This window comes from Podarcis melisellensis, assembly GCF_964234715.1.
Source record: "Podarcis melisellensis genome assembly, chromosome: 1".
Lineage (NCBI taxonomy): Eukaryota > Metazoa > Chordata > Lepidosauria > Squamata > Lacertidae > Podarcis > Podarcis melisellensis.
Genome location: NC_138528.1, coordinates 86,963,304 through 86,982,154, shown reverse-complemented (window position 1 = coordinate 86,982,154; position 18,851 = coordinate 86,963,304). Strand labels below are relative to the sequence as shown.

The window sequence follows — 18,851 nt, the reverse complement described above, 5'->3', positions numbered from 1 at the left end:
GGATGATGATAATAATATTAATAAATGTTAATAATAAAATGTCAGAGTGAAGAGTTAAAACTAAGCTTTCTCCATGATATGCTAGTTTTTTAAAAAAAAAAATAAATCTGGAATACATGCCATACCAGAGCATCAGTTCAAAAAATGGGAGCCTGTGAGCTGTATCAAAAAGGCAATGGATCATCCCAGGCTCCTCCAGAGATCATTTTCTCACATGTATTACCTGAATTCTTTCACAGATCTGTACACAACTGACCAGTTATATTGCCCTGCTTACTAATGCCATATCATTATGCCACTTCTTCATAACTTTCTAATCCAGATTTGTGAACAGTGTGTCCTAAGTAGATGAAAACACACACACACACACACACACACACACACACACACACACACACGTGTCAAGCATACCATTTAATGTTAAGACCCCTGTACAACTGATTTTCATTGGAACAGCATAGACATACCAGATATCTGCTTTCCTCCCATACCCTTCTCCACTAATGACTTCTGGACTCATCCAGTATGGCGTTCCTGTGGCAGACTTCATACCTGTACCAGACAAGCAAATTGTTTGAAGCCGCTTGCTGGCACCAAAATCGCCCAGCTTAACATTCCCTGCAGAGTCTCTGAGAATATTTGCACCTGCAAAACACAGAGAGATAAAGTTTGGTGTATATTTGGTAGCAAGCTAACTCTACAGAAGACTTATAGTAGTCCCACGGGGCTAGCAGAATCTTACATGACATTACATGTACATCTGCTCAACGTAGAAGTCAATGTTTGATTCAGTGGCCCTTGCATACAAGTCAATACATTTGTGTACACAGATCAATTCCAGGGTGTCTTGGCACTTCACCCACATAAATAGGCCAAGGTAGAGGAGACAGGATGAGGAAGTAGAAATAAAATTACTATCATTTTCCTTGAAAACTGATAGATGTGTCAAGAGGTGTGTGAGCCTGGGGCATTTGCCATGCTGTTTTCCCTGGGCTTTGGAACTGTATATGGCTGTTTTGAGAATTTGGTGCAGTGTCCATGTCAGGACTATGAGCCAGACTCAAACTGCAACTAAGCCATGTACTCCCTCGTTGGTGATCTTAGGCAAGCTGCTATTCTCTCAGCAACATGGGGATAATACTGGCATACGAGGAACATTTTACACATTAGCACAGTAGTATATGTGAAGCTCTTTAGGCACCGAGAAAAGCACTGTGTAAACGCTAAATATTGCCAACCTTTGTGGTTGAAATTCCAAATACAGTGGTACCTCGGGTTACAAACGCTTTGGGTTACAAATGTTTCGGGTTACAAATGTTTCGGGTTACAAACTCTGCTAACCCGGAAGTAGTTGATCCGAGTTGCAAACTTTGCCCCAGGATGAGAACAGAAATCGAGGAATGGTGGCACGGCAGCAGCAGGAGGCCCCATTAGCATTAAGAACGGTCCTCCGGAACAAATTAAGTTCATAACCCGAGGTATCACTGTACTGGAAAAGCACTCACAATGAATAAATGGAAAAGATTCACCTATTGGTACCATGATAGAGTTGTTTAATGTTCTGACTGCTTTGGATAGGTTTTGAGAATTTTTTGACAAATCAATATGAATGAGAATGTCTGTTAGAATTTTCTAGCAGTCTTACTTGAAATGATGTCTTAACTTGAAACGTTGTAAACTACCAACAGATATATTTATATTTTAATTGCAAGAAGAACCTTGAATAAAACATCGTCTTGTTTTCATCATAAAGATTTGGCCCATCACTGGCATTTAGTTAATAGTTGTTATTTTTTTCTAACCACATTACTTATCTACAATTTGGTAAGTGCACACCTTCAACAATTCTCCCCTTCTTACCTTTAATATCTCTATGTACAATCATGTTACTGTGCAAATAATGAACTCCTTCCAAAATCTGCCGGGTATATTTCCGAGTCACATTCTCCGTGAGTGCGCCATATGCCTTCAACTGATCTTTAATTGAGCCCTAAAGACAAAGGAAGAATAAGAATACTGTAGCACCTGTTTTAAGAGTAGAATCACTTTTGCATGAAAAATGGCTGCATTTAAAAATGTTTCACAAGTTTGTAGAAGCAATCCTCTAAGGACCCTACCCCTATCTAACTAGCCCACATTAAATTACTATCTATATCCAGATCTCTAGCTTACCCCAGGCATATATTCCATAAATATAGAGAGTGTCCTTTCGGGAGGGTCCCTCAAGCAGCCATAATACTGAACAATTCTCTCATGTAGAAGGTTTTTCAGAAGCTGAATCTCACATTCAAGTGCATTTACCTCCTGGAACGCAAGAGCACAGGATTAGCCTTAACAGAATCTGACAAGCAGGTTTGATTCAAACAAAAATAAACGCATCATTTAACTTGCACTTGGAACTGAAGACTTCCAAAGGCCACATTGGGGCTCATCCTTTAGCTCACTAGTAGAAAGCCTTGAACTTGGGGAATCAGCAAATCCACCACCCCCAACTATTAAATAAGAATGGCTAAATTGGATAGTACTTATTATTTTATTTAATACACCACATCAAATTACCATTTTCTTATATAAAGACTGGACCTTTTCGCGTCCCTTTGAAATGAACTTGAGCAATTTAAGAGTTCTTATTCTGTTATTTTCACCGCACAGTGGCCTGGTTTTCAACCACTTCTTAATGTCCACATGGCAAAGTTACCTTGTAGCAGCAAAAATAAAACTACAGGAAATTTTCAGAATATTATTGACTGATGATTGATTGCATTCATAGCCTACCTTTTTTCTACATGGAGCTCAAGGTGGATTGTACATGGTTTTCCCCCTCCTCATTCAATCCCCACAACAAAGACAGTGACTGGTCCAAGGTCACATTCAGTGAGCTTCATGACTTAGTGGGGATTCGAACCCTAGTCTCCCAGGTCCCACTCCAGCACTCTAACTACTATGCCTCACTGGCTCTGGAAGTAGTTGGGTAACAGATACATGAGGCACCTCTCCATATATGAAGCTACCTGGACACTGCATTCCTGGTGCTGTTCTGCCTCCTCCAAGGAATGTGCAGAGGGAGGCAACATAGAAACAGGCCTTTGCAGTGGTGGCTGCCCATTTGTGGAATACTCTCCCCAGGGAAGTAAGCCTATTGCAATCATTGTTTGCTTGTAGGTGTCAGGCTAAAGCGTTTGCGCTCAAACATCAGGAAAGAGAATTAGTTTTTTAAAAAACTTTTAATGCTCATCCTGTTAACGAGGCAAGTAAAGATTTGTCCTACTATTACACATATAACTGGATGAGCATGTTCAGTTTTTTTATTGTTTTATACTGAGTTTTAATGTATTTTATGCTGTAAGTTGCTTTGGGACACTCCTCTGTGTGAAAAGTGGTTAACAACAACAACAACCAATTAACCAACCATAACCAGTACTCTTACCTTGCTGGTCTCCGGGCTGTCAGGATCAAACTGAACTTGCTTAACAGCTAGCTCACGTCCTGTATCTGCATCATAGCATAGATAAACTCTGCCAAATGCACCCTGCCCCAGGAGTTTACCTAGTCTCCAGTTAGTTGGAGCTCTTGGGGCTGAAAACAGAATATAAAAAAATCAATTTCTATTACTCAAAGAAAAAGGATCAGAAGAATGTTTCAGCAAGGATTCATACATACACACATTGCATTTTGCAACGTAAGTATTTAAAGAGAACCTTTAAGACAACAATCTGTAGTAATGATCAAGAATGCAAGCCACAAACTACTCTTGCATTCCTCACTTTAATGCAACTAAAGTAACTTAAAATAAAAATGGCATTTTATCTGGCAGACAAATTAAGCTATTAATATTATTTATTAAAAGTAAATGTGCATCAATAAATATCCCCTGAGTAGTTTGCAACATAGCATCTTGTAAAAATGCTAAACATTTTCCATCTGTCAAAAACTCAAAGAAAATGCTCATTAAGCACAGCAGTGTGACTAATAGGCAGGCTGCTGATGTCTCTTGAAAACTTATCCATGCATCTAAGGATAGAACATTAGTTAATAGTTAAGTAACTATTTAGTTTCAGTCTGTACCAGATGCCTTTTCAGTCCAAAGTATCTCACACAAAAGATTACTTTGGACTGAAGAGGCACCTAGTACAGACTGAAACTAAATAGTTGCTTATGATAGTAATGTACTCAATTAGGGCAACAAACCATTACAGTTGCTCGGTCACATACAACTTAGTAACTTTACCCTGTCAGGTGTGAGGAAAGTTTTTTGTTAAATATGACACCGTTTTTTGTGAGGGACAATGTATTGAAACGTTTCCTCCTAATGTCCCAGGTTTGCCCATGGTGTATCTCTTTAGAATTACCAATTTCCCCACAAAAGTGCTAGAAGCTAGTAATGCAAGATACCTGTGTGTATTTGACTTTTAGAGAGACGTCTGTGCCAGCTGTTCTTCCAAAGAAATAGGCACATGCAATACATAGGCCCTCTGCAGGCATTCTGTAGGAATGCAGAAAGGGACAAGCAGGAATACACAGGCTGAGCTCCACTGTCTCAGTGTCACTGTGCATGTCGGGCACAAACTCCAGCTGATGCGTGATCAGGGTGAGTCTGAAGGGGGCTGCTTTACATGTGGGTTTTCCAGCAAGGGGACAGTCCTGGGGGCTCTACCCACGAGCACCACAAGAGCCAGGAGGCTTATATGAAAGTCATTCTTGTCCTACTTTTCTGTAGGTGTAAACTGCTAACATTCAAATAGCAGCACAGGAACTCACTGGGACAAAGAGACTCAAAGTAATTGAAAAGAAAAATAGGAACGCAGGTAGTCCAGTAGAGACTGGGGAAAGTACATGCAAACTTTAAAATAATGGCAAAAGAAATTATTTGAGACATCATCAGACAAGCAAAAAAAATGAAGATCTGAAAAGCTGCCTTGTTCAGATCGATGAAAATGTTGCCATGGCTGGTCTTAGTACAGGGTGGATGGAGGGACCACTCCAGGCACCATAGGCCATTCTCCTGAAGCATTTCCAAATGAGAACAAGAGGGCCATGTATTCAAGCCAAGTAGGTTCAACCCACAGACAATGTCAAGAACTGACACCTTGGGGACATTAATAACCAGTGGATATAGGGATAGAGAAGGGACGTGGGTGGCGCTGTGGGTTAAACCACAGAGCCTAGGACTTGTCAATCAGAAGGTCAGCGGTTCAAATCCCTGCCACGGGGTGAGCTCCCATTGCTCGGTCCCTGCTCCTGCCAACCTAGCAGTTCGAAAGCACGTCAAAGTGCAAGTAGATAAATAGGTACTGCTCCGACAGGAAGGTAAACGGTGTTTCCGTGTGCTGCTCTGGTTCGCCAGAAGCGGCTTAGTCATGCTGGCCACATGACCCGGAAGCTGTACGCTGGCTCCCTCGGCCAATAAAGTGAGATGAGCGCCGCAACACCAGAGTTGGCCACAACTGAACCTAATGGTCAGGGGTCCCTTTACCTTTACTTATAGGGATAGAGAACTGAATAAGCTAAGCTTGGGTTCACCCCAAATCAGACATCACCACCTCTAGGAGAGTATTCTCTATGTGATGGCACAAAATTGTGTACAGTCCAGCACTTCTATGGGGTAGAAAATCTGTCAAGCATTTGGGGTACCTTATTCATTTCCACCCACACTGGCTGTTATTAGCATGGAGGAACCATACTGGATTGAGTCTTATGCTGAAACAAAGTGTTGGCCCAGATGCCAGAAGATCATGACAGTGACTGTCATCAATGGATTTTACTGATGATTTAGAAAAAGGAAATTTACAAAATAAGTTCCAGAGGTTTTTGTTTTTCAAGATTCGGTGTTAATAGGTTTTAATAACAAATTTACAAAAAAGGGACCCATTTGACCCCAAAGATTCCAAAATATTACACTGTCAGGTGGCTATTACTTTTCAGTCATGTCCAGCAACTGGGAATGGAAAAAGAAATCTGTTTTGTATCACGCTATATATATTTTGGTATGGGGTTGTTTGTTGTTTTGCTAGTCTGATTGTTCTCTCAAAACAATTCCTTTTGCAATCATTTTAAAGTTACCTTATTTTTACTGGACTTGTCTGTCACATGGCATTATATGCAGCTTTTTTCCTTACAGCGGCTAGGCGGACTGATATCCATGACTGTCAAAGTAGGATTGTCTATGTCACTTCCTCTTCTTCGCATCCGCCCATCTTCATACTCTGGAGTGAAAACACTGCTCCCACTGCTTGTACTCAATGAGTGATCAGTTGGGCTGAAGCTAACTGGGGATCGTAAGCTGTTTCCTTGGGTTCTCCTAGCTCGTGGAAAAGTTTTACGGCCTGCAGAAATGAACAAAGAAACCTACAATACAGGACCATGAAACATTATTTCCATTTGTACATTCCACTGGAAGCAAAGGACAGTAACTGAATGCTGGATAGACTAGAACCACACTTTTCTACCTCAATGGCAATCACAAATGAACAGAGCATGCTACCTCTAGATTAAAAAATAAAGAAAAGTGCATAGGATGAATGAGGAATAAGGAAATACCTTCCAAAGGAAACAAATCTAGCACCATCTCTTGCAAGATTGTACACATTCAGCAGACTTGGATCCAACTCTTAACACAACTTTTTCTGTGTGGAAGGAGGAACTTAACTTGGGGAAAGGCTACAGCTCAGTGGCAGGCAGTCCCAGATTCAATCTCTGATGGCATGTACAGGAAAATGTCTCCTATCTAAAACCCTGGTGATTCCCTGCCTGTCAGTAGGCAAGTGTTTCTCAGCCAGTGGGTTCCAACCTGCAAGTGAGGCACAAGGCTTGTACAAGTTGGCCAAAATAAGTACTGCTTATAATTCTTCATTGGTAGGATGAATACCTCTTACAACTTTTATTATAATGCTGTATTGAAACGTGTAACTGAACATGGGAAAGAGTAAATTTTGCATTACAGCATTTGTAAACCGCCTTCTGGTGGCTGAAAAGTGTTATGGAAATTTTTGCCTGGATGCCTCAAGTAATGGCTATAAAACTAGCAAACTTGTAGTTAAAATGCATGAGGACCTAAGGTCCTAAATTCATGTGATAATAAATCAATGGGTACCATACCAAGTCAATTTTGATGTGGGCTGCCGTATCAAAAAAGACTGGGAACCACTGGGGTAAACATCCCTGCGCTAGATGGACCAAAGGTCTGACTTGGAATAAGACAGTGTCCTATGCTGCTCTGTGACAACGAGGAAATAGATCTCTCCTCATGAGACACTCCTGCCAGATGAAGGTAGTTTCCACTCATTCCTTCCCCTTGCAGCCCCCTGAAAACCGAAGGGTTGAGGGCCATTCCGGAATAGAACTTGGGGTGGTGCTGGGGGCTGCAGTGGAAAATTTGCAAATACTGCCTTCCCCTCTCTCCCTTCTTTCCTCCAGGGTGAGACTCTGCAGGATCTCAGCCCTTTCTGCAAATAGAGAACTTCTTTTGTGGGAAGGCAACTATGGCTTTAAAAATATAGTACAATGCAGTAAAATATAGTACACTGTTACCTTTATTAAAACTGGGAGTAATTGTAATGAGATTCAGATACGATAATGCCCGTGGGTAACAAGAAACAACGGAAAATTTCCCAGAGTTATTTAAACAGCAGAATCCACAATTAAGTTGTCGGCAAGAAACACGACTCAGCTGCCTCTGTGTAATATTTGTTTTTGTTATGCTGGAAGCCAATGGAAGTTAATTTGGGAATAAATTCCACCTAATTCAAAGGAGTTTACTAACACGCACATAATATGAAAGTGGCCAAGTTGTAGAGCATCTGCATTGTATGCAGAAGGACATCATGTTCAATCCCTGGCATCTTCACACAAGGCTGAGAGTTTAGTCTGAAACCCTGGAGAACAGTGCACAGTCAGGGTAGACAACACTGAGATAGCTGCACCAAGGGTTTGACTTGGTACAAGGCAGCTTCCTATGTTCCTAAAGCAGCAATCCTACATTTAGGTTGCTTTCCTCCCCCCTCCCCCCTTTCAAACAGTGATTTCTGCCTCTAGGCCATCCAGAAAACTCATGCAAATTAATTATGTTCCTAAATCCATCACACATTGTTATGGTTGCATACAACAGATCAAGAATTAAGGAACATTTCAAACTTGGAAAGGAGACCAGCCAAGAAATACCTTTTGGAATTGCAGAGCACACACAACTGAAGATTAAAATCGCCTCCCTTCTGGATAGGAAAGTGCATTATGGTTTTGTGGGCGGAAAGCTTTCATGAAAGTGTTAAGGGGCCCACAAACTTACCATCATTGTAGTCTTGATGGTGGTATGAAATATGATACCTTCGAGGGTAAGTTCCACCTTTGCCAAACTTCTCAAATATAGGAAGATCATAATCTAAAGGGGAAAAAACAATTAAATTCCTGTTCTCAATTAGGCTATTTTGGGTTTGGATGAAAAAGTTAAGTGAGTTAGTCAAATGATCAACCAAAATAATCAAGGGGACAGAGTAATTCCCCTGTAAGGAAAGGCTGCATTATTTGGAGCTTTTTTGTTTAGAAAAAAGACGAGTAGGACGTGACACAACAGAAGTTTGTAAAATTATGCATGGCATAGAGAAAATGGACAGAACAAAGTTTTTCTCTTGCTATCATAGCACAAGGACACCCAACAAAGCTGAATGTTGAAAGATCAAGGACAGATAAAAGAAAGTACTTCTTTACACAGCACATAGTTAACCTATGGAACTCACTCCCACAGGATAACCACCAACTTGGATGGTTTTAAAAGAGGTTTAGACAAATTCATAGAAGTTAAGGCTATTAATATTTATTAGCCATGATAGCTATGCTCTGCCTCACTGATTTTTTGCGGCTTATAAGTGTATGCTTCATCTCCACTGATATACTGATTTACTAGCATTTCAAAAAATAGTAAACATTTTTGTATGAATATACGGTTGTTTCTACTTTTCATACTTTTGTCATTGTTACGACAGCCTCAAAGACAAATAAAACGTTATTAGGTTAAACTTTATGCAAACATCCAGACACACAATGAAGTTACAGTAGAAGATTTTGTAAGGATAGCATCGGAAACTGTACGCATTTGTTTTACCTACCAGAAAACTCTTGGTGATTATCTGGATAGCTCTGGGCTCTTGGCATCCGGGACTTCGGGTAGTTGTCCCTATAAGTAGAAACACTGAACTGTTATATCCTTGTATAAAGCACTACCTGAATTCTGTTACCTCGTTGTTTTAAAGATCACAGCAGAAAGAAGTGAAGATTATGTTGTTCTTACCCATCTAAAGGGCTGTCAAGCGAAGGGCAGCTTCCTGAGCCAGAGTTTTCAGGACTGCTCAGTGATAACGGATCCAGCATCTGGAAACAAAAGTACAAGAAAGTTTGAAGAACTATCACTACAAGGGTGTAACATACATAGGCAACATGCAACAAGCTAGGGAAACACAGACTACGGTTGTCCAGGCTCCTAACATTCTGGATTGCTTACTGTAACACATTATACATAGGGCTACCTTTGAAGATGTCTCAGAAACATCTGTTAGTAACGAAGTAGCTCCATGATGAGCTACGTAGACACTAGCCAAGCACAAATTTGAATACTGGGAACACCTTAATCCAGTGTTTAAGGAGATACACTGGCTACCAGTTCATTTCTGGGCATAATTAAGTGTTGGTGTTAGAGATGAGCACATTTTCTCAAGCTCACCTCAGATTTATTGGTAAATTATCAGAGATCTTCAGGGGATGGGAATGAGAAAAATCTTATTCCATTTTTCTGAATAAATCTGGTAATTCAGAAAAATGTCCCTGTGTAAATATTCACCAACCCACATCGCTCCCCGAAACCCTCCCAAAAAACATATCCCCCCATTCACTTACCTTGCAAGCAGTACCAACAGCAGAATCAGGGGCATGAAGGAAGAAAAGGAGGGAGGTTTTTCCTTCCCTTTCTGCCACTTGCAACATCGCTTAGCTAAGCCTGAAGGATCATAGCATATATAGTTGTACCAAGAGTTGCCTTTGGGAGAGCTGCATCTCCCCTGGCCTTTACACCATGGTCGACTGTTAGCCGTTAGGTCAGGATAACAAAGAAGGTAACAAAGGATCTTAAACAGCAAAACCTTAATGCAGTAGCCCCTTTTAAAGGAAATGCAGAAGCCCCTTAATGCAGTAGCCCCTAAAGGGAAAATGAAAGAAAACACTCACCTGATCCATGCTTTCTGGAATGAACTCGCCCTCACTGTTTATACTGGTGAATGAGCCATTCCGGGCCACCTGGTGCAGCTCATCTGGAATGTATCCTGGAGGGGGAGAGCTTCTGTCGCGACTATAATAACCTGTTGATTTTTTAAAATATGTCAGTAAATTATAAAAATCCTTTTACCAGCAAGAATCATCTACTTATATGATTTTAGTATCAAAGCATGTGACATTTATTTGAACACCCACAGATGCTGCAAGGCACACAAAATAAATAAGATTTGGCTATCTCTTGGTGGGAAGATAAATTCTAAGGGATGGGGTTCAATGCCACACTTAAGTGATTGTTCTGCCAGCACAAGTATTTCGGCTTGCCAGACAGAATGATTTCCTCTGTCCTCTGCCTGCTGCTGTTCTGGGTGTTCTCCTGACCCTCCCAACCAGGATTTGGGGAGGGAATAGGGGCTACAGAGGGAGAAGAGGGGCACAAAAGTCACATTGCGCTAGGACTCAATGCGCTGGTCTCCTCTCTCTCACCCACACACAGGTACTTACCTTTTTATTTATTACATTTGTATCTCCAAATTTGACCTCAATTTAATTCTCACATCAATTCTGTGAAGTATATTAGACTGAGAGATATTGATTCCCTCCACTCATCACCCAACCAAGTCAAAACTGTAGGAATATGAAGTTTCCTTACCTATTACAGAAAGCCTGTTTTTCCTCTCAGTCACTCTGAAAACTGTATTATCCAAATCTTCCAGCGATGGCAGAGGCTCAGTATTACTCTGAAGGTGAAAGCATGGAGCAGTTTATTTATCCCTTAAAAAAAATAAGAAATCTTCCCACTATTGTAATTTTTCAGTGAATAGACTATTAAGGAGGACAGGTGCTATTTGCTGCTGTGCCTACACAACCTTAGCAGCTCTTTTTGGACCACACTTTCAAAAAGCCAGTTACAAAAACAAAGGAATTAAACGATTTAAAATATGTAAACGAGAGTATTTTAAAACTGGGGAGAAATATTCTATTTCTGTCAGTAATATTTTACTTTTGTCATCATTCTAGCCCAGGCATAGGCAAACTTGTCCCTCCAGATGTTTTGGGACTACAGCTCCCATCATCCCTGACCACTGGTCCAGTTAGCTTTGGATGATGGGAGTTGTAGTCCCAAAACATCTGGAGAGCCGAGTTTGCCAATGCCTGTTCTAGTCCATGAAAAAATACTTTTGAATCCATCTTTCACACAATGGCAGCTATCAGCACTAACAGATAAAAAAAATACAGTCGCTAGCAGTCTTTGAATTGACGTAGGTCATGCCTAGATCACCCCTTCCCACTGCTTTGGTGAGGCAAGTAGTAGGAAGCAAAAGTCTGCAACTTGTAAAAGCAGTAGTGTGCTGCATAATCCAGTGTTGCCACAGCAATTCATGCCCTCCATAGACTCTCGTCTCTGTTCAGGCATTCAAATGTGAGGAGGGGAGCGTCCATGAATGAGCACACTAGCTCTGCATCTTCCCTGCTGCCCTCCGTGGGTTCAAGTGCAACTATCTGCATTAATAAAGCCTCCTTTACTCATGGAGGCTTTCACATATTTTGGAACGCTAGGACCTCAGGGAACCTTCTTGAGTGTGACCTAAGAGGGTGGAGCTCGGGTGGTGCTCTCTAATCCCCATGTGTTAAGTTAATCCTCATAATGAACACCTGAACAGAGCTTCAGAAAATCAGCCATCTGGATTTCTTCATTTGAGCACATAACACACAAACAAAGCTAGTTCAAAACAGACCAATAGATTTCGATTCATGTGGACATGCCCCAAAGACTAATTTTAAACACAGAAAGTTCACTTGTGTCATGTGATATCTGAATACACACACACACATCTGTATAAATAACATGTACAGACCTGTGTGTTTCCATGGGCAACAAGCAATATCTTGAGACTCTTCATATGAACACTTCGATCAAGAAGCTGTACCGCTTTGTCCAGGTCATCCTGTGTAGCTAATGGGATCACCAGCTACAGGCAGAAAAGTATACACACAGAACAAGGTCACAATGCAACCTACTCACAGCTGATGTGATTAAGGAATAACACAAACAACTACTATTCAAGAACCATTCTTTTACCTCATTATTGCTGTAATGCAAATTCATTGACTGTCCAAAGGCAACTTTAGCTTTTGATGCAATATCTTCTAGCTTGACAGGTCTAGGAAACTGTAGAATTCTGTAATACAAGTTGGGGGAAAATCCACCGACATGAAAACAAGTAGCTAATGATGACAATGATGAAAGTTAAATTTTTGTTCGTGGAATAGTGACATACCGGGGGGGCAGGGGGAGAAAAGCATGTTTTCATAAGGTGTCACATTCTCTCTTAAAAATCAAATTATTAAAAAGTGCATTTACTGAAAAGACAAAAACAGCACCCAAATTAATAACCCCATATGCAGTAAGGTGAATCATCGAATGTACATGATTGCTGCTGGGTAAACTATTGCACTATTCTAGAATACTGTTTCAACCCACCTTACACCAAATAATTACTGCAGCTGAAAAAGTAGTAGTCAAATTGCTACTTGCACAGTGAATTAACAAGCTAATCAGCTTCCGAAGATAGATTTTATCAGCCATTATAAGATTTTCTAAAGTTAGAAAGCCATGCTTAGAAATGATTTATTTAAGATCTGCAACAGGCTTAAACTATGTGAGTCAATACCTCATTTAAGTAAAACTCTCCTAATTGCGATACATCAACTAGGCCAAGAGTTTCTAGGAAATTAATTCCTATGCCAAAGGCAAACTATCTTAAGGATTTGAAATACGTGCTGTGCAGTCATTTGAGGTGAAATACTAACACAGAATAAATTTGTTCACCAAAATAACCTGAAGTCAGTTTTTAGCACAAGAACAGAAGCTAGATCATTTTCCAGGTTTGATCTCTCTGAGCATTAGTAATTTACTCAGCAGAAATGGAAACTAGCTGACCATCACAAACCATGACGCAGGTGCATGAAGGCTCCCCCATTTTCTTTGGGATTCAGGAGTAGCTGGATGACATAATTGAGCTTACTTTGCATGTGTAATTAGAATTATAGAATTGTAGAGTTTGAAGGGACCCAAGGGTCATCTAGTCATCTATAATACTCCTGCAGTGCAGGAGTATTATAGTGTGTGCATGTGTAAAAATAAATGATTTTATTAAGATATATTGCTCCTTATTCTATTCTAGGAGCAAAAGATAGCAACATATATATTTCACACATATACATGCATTTTTAGCACATTTCTTAAGTTTCTCTTTTCTAAACACTGACGTTGGATAGGCATCTCTCTATTCTCTATCAAGCTTTGCCAATACTCCATAAAGCTACAAAATATTATGGGTTGCATCCAATTGGTTTTCCTTCACTGACAGAAGACAATTTGATTCAATGGAATTTTTAGCCAGTGAATCAGGGATCACCGTAATCATTAGTCATTTTCCTTTTGCACACCCCCCCCCCCATTCTATAGTCCATACTGTTCTGAAGGGTCCAGTAACCCTTTGCAGCAGATGTGGGAATTCTAGGGGGAATTGTTAAATATTGCCTCAATTCCCATTCCACTGGATCAAAGAGCCTTTCATCTGCCGAGGGTCATCAACTGGATGTAACATTCAGAATGGATTCTGGAAACTTGTGGATTATCTTTTTTTACCTTTTCTCTCCTCGGTGTTCAAATTTGACTCGGACATCATTCTGTAAAAGAATTACACACATACTAGAAAACAAAGCTGGGAACAAATATTATTTGTGAATATTCCTCCCTGGATTGCAGACGGCCAACAAATATTCTCACACACTTGAAGCAACATTCTTTGGCAATGGAAGAAAAACTATTGGGAAGTGGGAATTTGGGATATGCATTACTCTGGTACACAGGACACATCTGTTTAAGATCTGTTCTGCAACACTATATCCCTTTCATTTACCTCATAATTTCAAAAATATGTACACCACAAGGTGGAACATTCCCAGCAAGTGGAAATCACTCACATCAAATGCAGGAACACATTCTTCATTGTAAGACAAACACATTACAGGATTACCTGTTTTTTCGGTGAAGATGATTTTGCTTTCCCTGTTTCTTGTAGAGGCAACGGAGGGCGACTTGCCTTATGAAGGACTGCCAAATCCTGCATGATTGACTTCAAAGCTTGCTGCTCATCTGTTTAGGGAGGAAAAAAGAACTATCTGTACCCACTATTCATAAAATGCCTTTGAAAACAAGGTTTATTATTTTTAATACCTCCAATAAAATAAGTAGGATCTGAAGATTGTTCTGATTATACATTTTATTAACTCATTTATATTCAGACTGTCTAATGTCTCAAGAACTACTTTGTATTCTAACTTATGTTGTTAACATAGATTTCCAAATTTTAATATACACTTGCAAAAATGTCCTGTTTTCAATGTTGGTTTGCATTATGAACACAAGGCTGATGTGCTTGAGCTAAATTGAGTTGAACCCAAGAACTTACCCATAGCTGCAGCCAGCCAGCAAACCTTTACTTCAGAAGAATGGTTCTCCCATTAGAACCCTTCTATTGCCTATATGAAAAACAAACACATAAATTACAGCAATGAAGAGAATAAACAGTTCAGAAAGGACTATGATTACAGGCATAAAAAAAGAAGATTGCCATGTCCCAAATGTTAAATATAATAAGCCACTGGAAATTAGTTACAGGTCAGCCACATCCTTTCCCATCAGCTTCTTCATGAAGAAGTATGGGTGAAGGAATATATAGGAATTACTTGACTACTGTTCGTGAATAGCCAACAATGCAGTGTTTTAGCTTTTGTTGTATTATTATAGCTCTGCAAACCACAGTCCCTTTCTCAGACCTCCAAATTACCATGCAGCAGAGAAGCATTATGTTGGCTGAACTGACACAATAAAGCTGTTGTTGTTTTAACCTCTTCTTGATCTTAAATCATATACTAAAATAATAAAAGAAACCTGTCTGGACAGATATGATTGTAGGGATCACATGGTGTGTGGGGGGAGCAACAGAGGCGGTAAACTTTAATAAAGATGAAATATATTTGTGAAGTAAATGCCACTCTCCTCTAGAGAAGCAAAAAGCTGAAGCCCACTTAGAACTGTGTTGTCATAATGATTATATATTGTTTATTACATTTTAGTCACCTTTCTCAAAATAACCTGAGTGACTATATGTATGAATATAAAAAAATGAAGTTTAAAACCATAGGAAAAGTGAGCAAATCCACAGAATACTAAAAGCATGCACCCATAAAAATTAAAATCAGAACCAGCAGAAAAAATAAATTCAAGGAAACTAATCAGTACTAACAGTCCATCACATGCCATCTATGCCTGAAACAGACAATTCACAGGATTTGTTGAAAATTCAGTGTCCACCAATATTAGAAGACCAAGTTAAGATTTACCCAAAATCAAATTGATTCAACAATAAAATGAAACGCTATGGAAGACAGGTATCCTCTGGACTTGCTCATTTGTCGAACTTAAATCAGGAAGTGTGCAGTTAACATCATTGTAGGTTGCTACACTGTTACATGCATATGCTGATTGTGTTTATCTTGGTGCATCTTATTGATACATTACTATGAATTTTATTGTTTTATTGACATTGTACACACTTTGGGCCTACTAATAGTGAAAAAGCAGATACATTTTACAAATACAATAAAACATAATTTTCCTAGTGGTGCCTATACACCATTCAGAACAGCTAACAATTAAAACCCAGAATAAAATACAATTCTTTTAAAAACATTAACACAATATAATTAAAAGAGAGCTAAGTTGTAGCAGCTAAAATAGAGATTAATACTAATCTACCCAAATGATAAAACAATACCAGCCTAAACAAAAAGGTTTTTGCCATATAGTGAAACACTGTAAAAAAAGGGGGAAGCATTCAAGTGTTAAAAAATTTAGGTGTAGCTGCAGAGAAGGATGTTTATCTAGACCCTAGCAACCATGCCTGCATCATACTGTAGCTGGGCACCAACTTGGATGGCTTTAGAAGAGGATTGTACAAATTCATGGAAAATAAGTGGCTATTAGCCATGATGGCTATGCTTTACCTCTGTGGTCAGAAGCAATATGCTATGGAATACCAGTGGCCAGAAACCACAGAAGGGGAGAGTGCTCTTGTGCTTGGGTCCTGTTTGTGGGTTTCTCAAAAGCAGCTCACCGTGACAAGGTGCTGAACTAGATGGGCCTTTGGCCTGATTTGGCAGGCTTTCCTTCTGTTCTTACAGTTGGGACATAGAGAAGAGCATCTCAGTAATATCTTAAGGTGAGGGCAGGAAGATACAGGAAGGGGCTGTCCACAGTATCCTGGTCTTAAGGCACCAACACTTTGATTTATACTTTGAAACAAATCAGTAGCCAGTGCAGCCTGGCAGGACAGGTGTAACATCATCCCATAAGCCAGCATTCTCAACCAACTAGTTTCAAAAAACTTTGGAAAGGTAGCCCCACACAGAGCATGCTTCAATAATCCAATCTGGATGCAACTATGTCTACATGGTCACCATGACCAGGTCCGACCTCGTAGAAATGGACACAGTTGTCACACCAGCTAAGCAGGACAAAGGCACTCCTGGCTACAACTGCTCTTTGAGCACCCAGGTACAAAGCAGAGTCCAGAAGCACACAACCCACCCAAACTGTGAACGTGATTCTTCAAGGAGAGTACTGTCCCATTTGGAACAGGATGAACCCCTATTCCACAACCCCTTTGTCTTGTCTAGATTAAGTTTCAATTTATTAGCCCTTATCCTGCCCAATACCGTCTCCAGACACCAATGCAGAATATCAACACCTTTCTGTTATAGATGATTGCAATGCAAATGAAAGTCTGGTTTTATATACGTATTCCTATCCGAACCAACTAAAGCCACAATTCAAAGAAGCTGCTACATGCATGTACAGGAACAGCACCTCCGCATTTTACTTTTTCAGCAGGTTTGCATATGTATGTTTCTGTTTACCTCCATCTCTCTCCCCATCATATCAACTATATTTAAGTACAGGGGTACCTCAGGTTACATACGCTTCAGGTTACAGACTCCACTAACCCAGAAATAGTACCTCAAGTTAAGAACTTTGCTTCAGGATGAGAACAGAAATTGTGCTCCGGCGGCGCGGCAGCAGCAGGAGACTCCTTTAGCTAAAGTGGTGCTTCAGGTTAAGAAGTTTCAAGTTAAGAACAGACCTCCGGAACAAATTAAGTACTTAACCCGAGGTACCACTGTATTTTGTCCTCACACAAAGTAGCTGAAACACCACTACCCATGCACAAGAAGAAACCGGCTAACTCTGAAGATTAGGAGTACTATCTATCTATCTATTTAGATGGGAAACCATTTGTTCTTTGCAAGAGCAACCTGCAACACAATTTTGGAGCTTAATTTCCTACTGGTGGTTTCTCATTTGGAAAACCAAATCAGGTAATTCTGAAACCTATCCATTGGGCACAAAATGCTGACTGACTGTCATGAAAAACAACAACTATAAACTATGTGGGAGCAGGAACACAATGGCCAGAGAAAGACAAAGATATAAAATGGATAGACAAGGCCATTTCACTGTCTTGATAGGTCACTTCCTCGTTCACACACATAAACTACTTTAAAGTGTCCCCAGGGACAGAATTGAGAGCTGTTCACAGAAATCCAAGATTCTAATGTATCTGGGATTCAGCACAAAGGTGTGTCTGCCACCTCCGCTCAGAATACTGACTGCTAGATGGGGGACCTGTGGGAGGCAGAGAGGAGAATGGGACAGAGTAGCTGGAACCCTGAACAGAAACAGTCCATACTCCACACTGCATTTGTACAGACTAATAGCAATCAAAATTAGCTAAGTGACAGCCCTTCAGAACTATCCATGCAGAGGAGGAGGAGGTGGTTTCGCCAGGCTTTAAAGAACCCCAAGGTTGTCATAAATTAAAAACAAATATTTAGAGGGGAAACCATCAGTAGGAAATTAATCTCCAGAACAGCCCAATGGGGGCTGAATATGCTTGGTAGCCATAAAATACTGGCACTGCATACGTATATACTGGAGTGGGTTGGGGAGAATTGAGTAGCCGTGATGCTGTACTGAAGCACCCCACACTACAAAATTGTGTTGCAGGTTGCTCTTGCAAAAAACAAATCTTAAAAACTAAAAAAATGGGCTGAAATGAACAACAGAAACATCTGGATATTTTAAGGTCAGAAAGAACATGTGTGTTGAATTACGAAATTCCTCTGTTCCTAACACTTTTGAAACCCGTCTGCTGCCTAAACAATTAAGACTGAAGATAAGCAGAAACTTTCATGGATTTGGGTAGTCTTCAGCACTGCACACATTAAGTTGAAACTGTTTATTTTATTTTAAGTATTACTCTCTTCACAAGCCAAGAATTTCATAACACCAACACTATTTAGCTGGCAAGGCTGTAGGGAGATTATCACTGAGAGTTGTTCTTGGTACAGGTAAGGAAAAAAGTGCCCCATACTATTTATCTTATTTGGAAAAAAAATATATAGACTGCTTAATGTTTGAAAAATTTGAAGCAGAGTACCCATATAAAATAAAAGACAGCATAAAA

The 18,851-nt window shown here is 40.0% G+C and overlaps 1 protein-coding gene across 2 annotated transcripts in view; it reads right to left on the bottom strand.

Moving 5' to 3' along the window:
- Nucleotides 1-18,851, bottom strand: part of MAP3K2 (mitogen-activated protein kinase kinase kinase 2) — a 37,051-nt gene that overhangs the window by 13,712 nt on the left and 4,488 nt on the right. For both annotated transcript variants that reach the window (XR_014162460.1, XM_081885821.1), the window contains exons 2-16: nt 14,736-14,805; nt 14,301-14,419; nt 13,910-13,950; nt 12,338-12,437; nt 12,114-12,227; nt 10,907-10,994; nt 10,210-10,340; nt 9,281-9,360; nt 9,099-9,166; nt 8,282-8,374; nt 6,117-6,323; nt 3,428-3,576; nt 2,173-2,304; nt 1,861-1,990; nt 468-645 (exon numbers count right to left, since the gene is read on the bottom strand). Coding sequence is in view for 1 of the 2 variants with exons in the window: in XM_081885821.1 (XP_081741947.1) it covers nt 468-645; nt 1,861-1,990; nt 2,173-2,304; nt 3,428-3,576; nt 6,117-6,323; nt 8,282-8,374; nt 9,099-9,166; nt 9,281-9,360; nt 10,210-10,340; nt 10,907-10,994; nt 12,114-12,227; nt 12,338-12,437; nt 13,910-13,950; nt 14,301-14,419; nt 14,736-14,739 (1,634 nt within the window). In the remaining variant the exon portion in view is untranslated. The remainder of the gene's footprint in view (nt 1-467; nt 646-1,860; nt 1,991-2,172; nt 2,305-3,427; nt 3,577-6,116; nt 6,324-8,281; nt 8,375-9,098; nt 9,167-9,280; nt 9,361-10,209; nt 10,341-10,906; nt 10,995-12,113; nt 12,228-12,337; nt 12,438-13,909; nt 13,951-14,300; nt 14,420-14,735; nt 14,806-18,851) is intronic.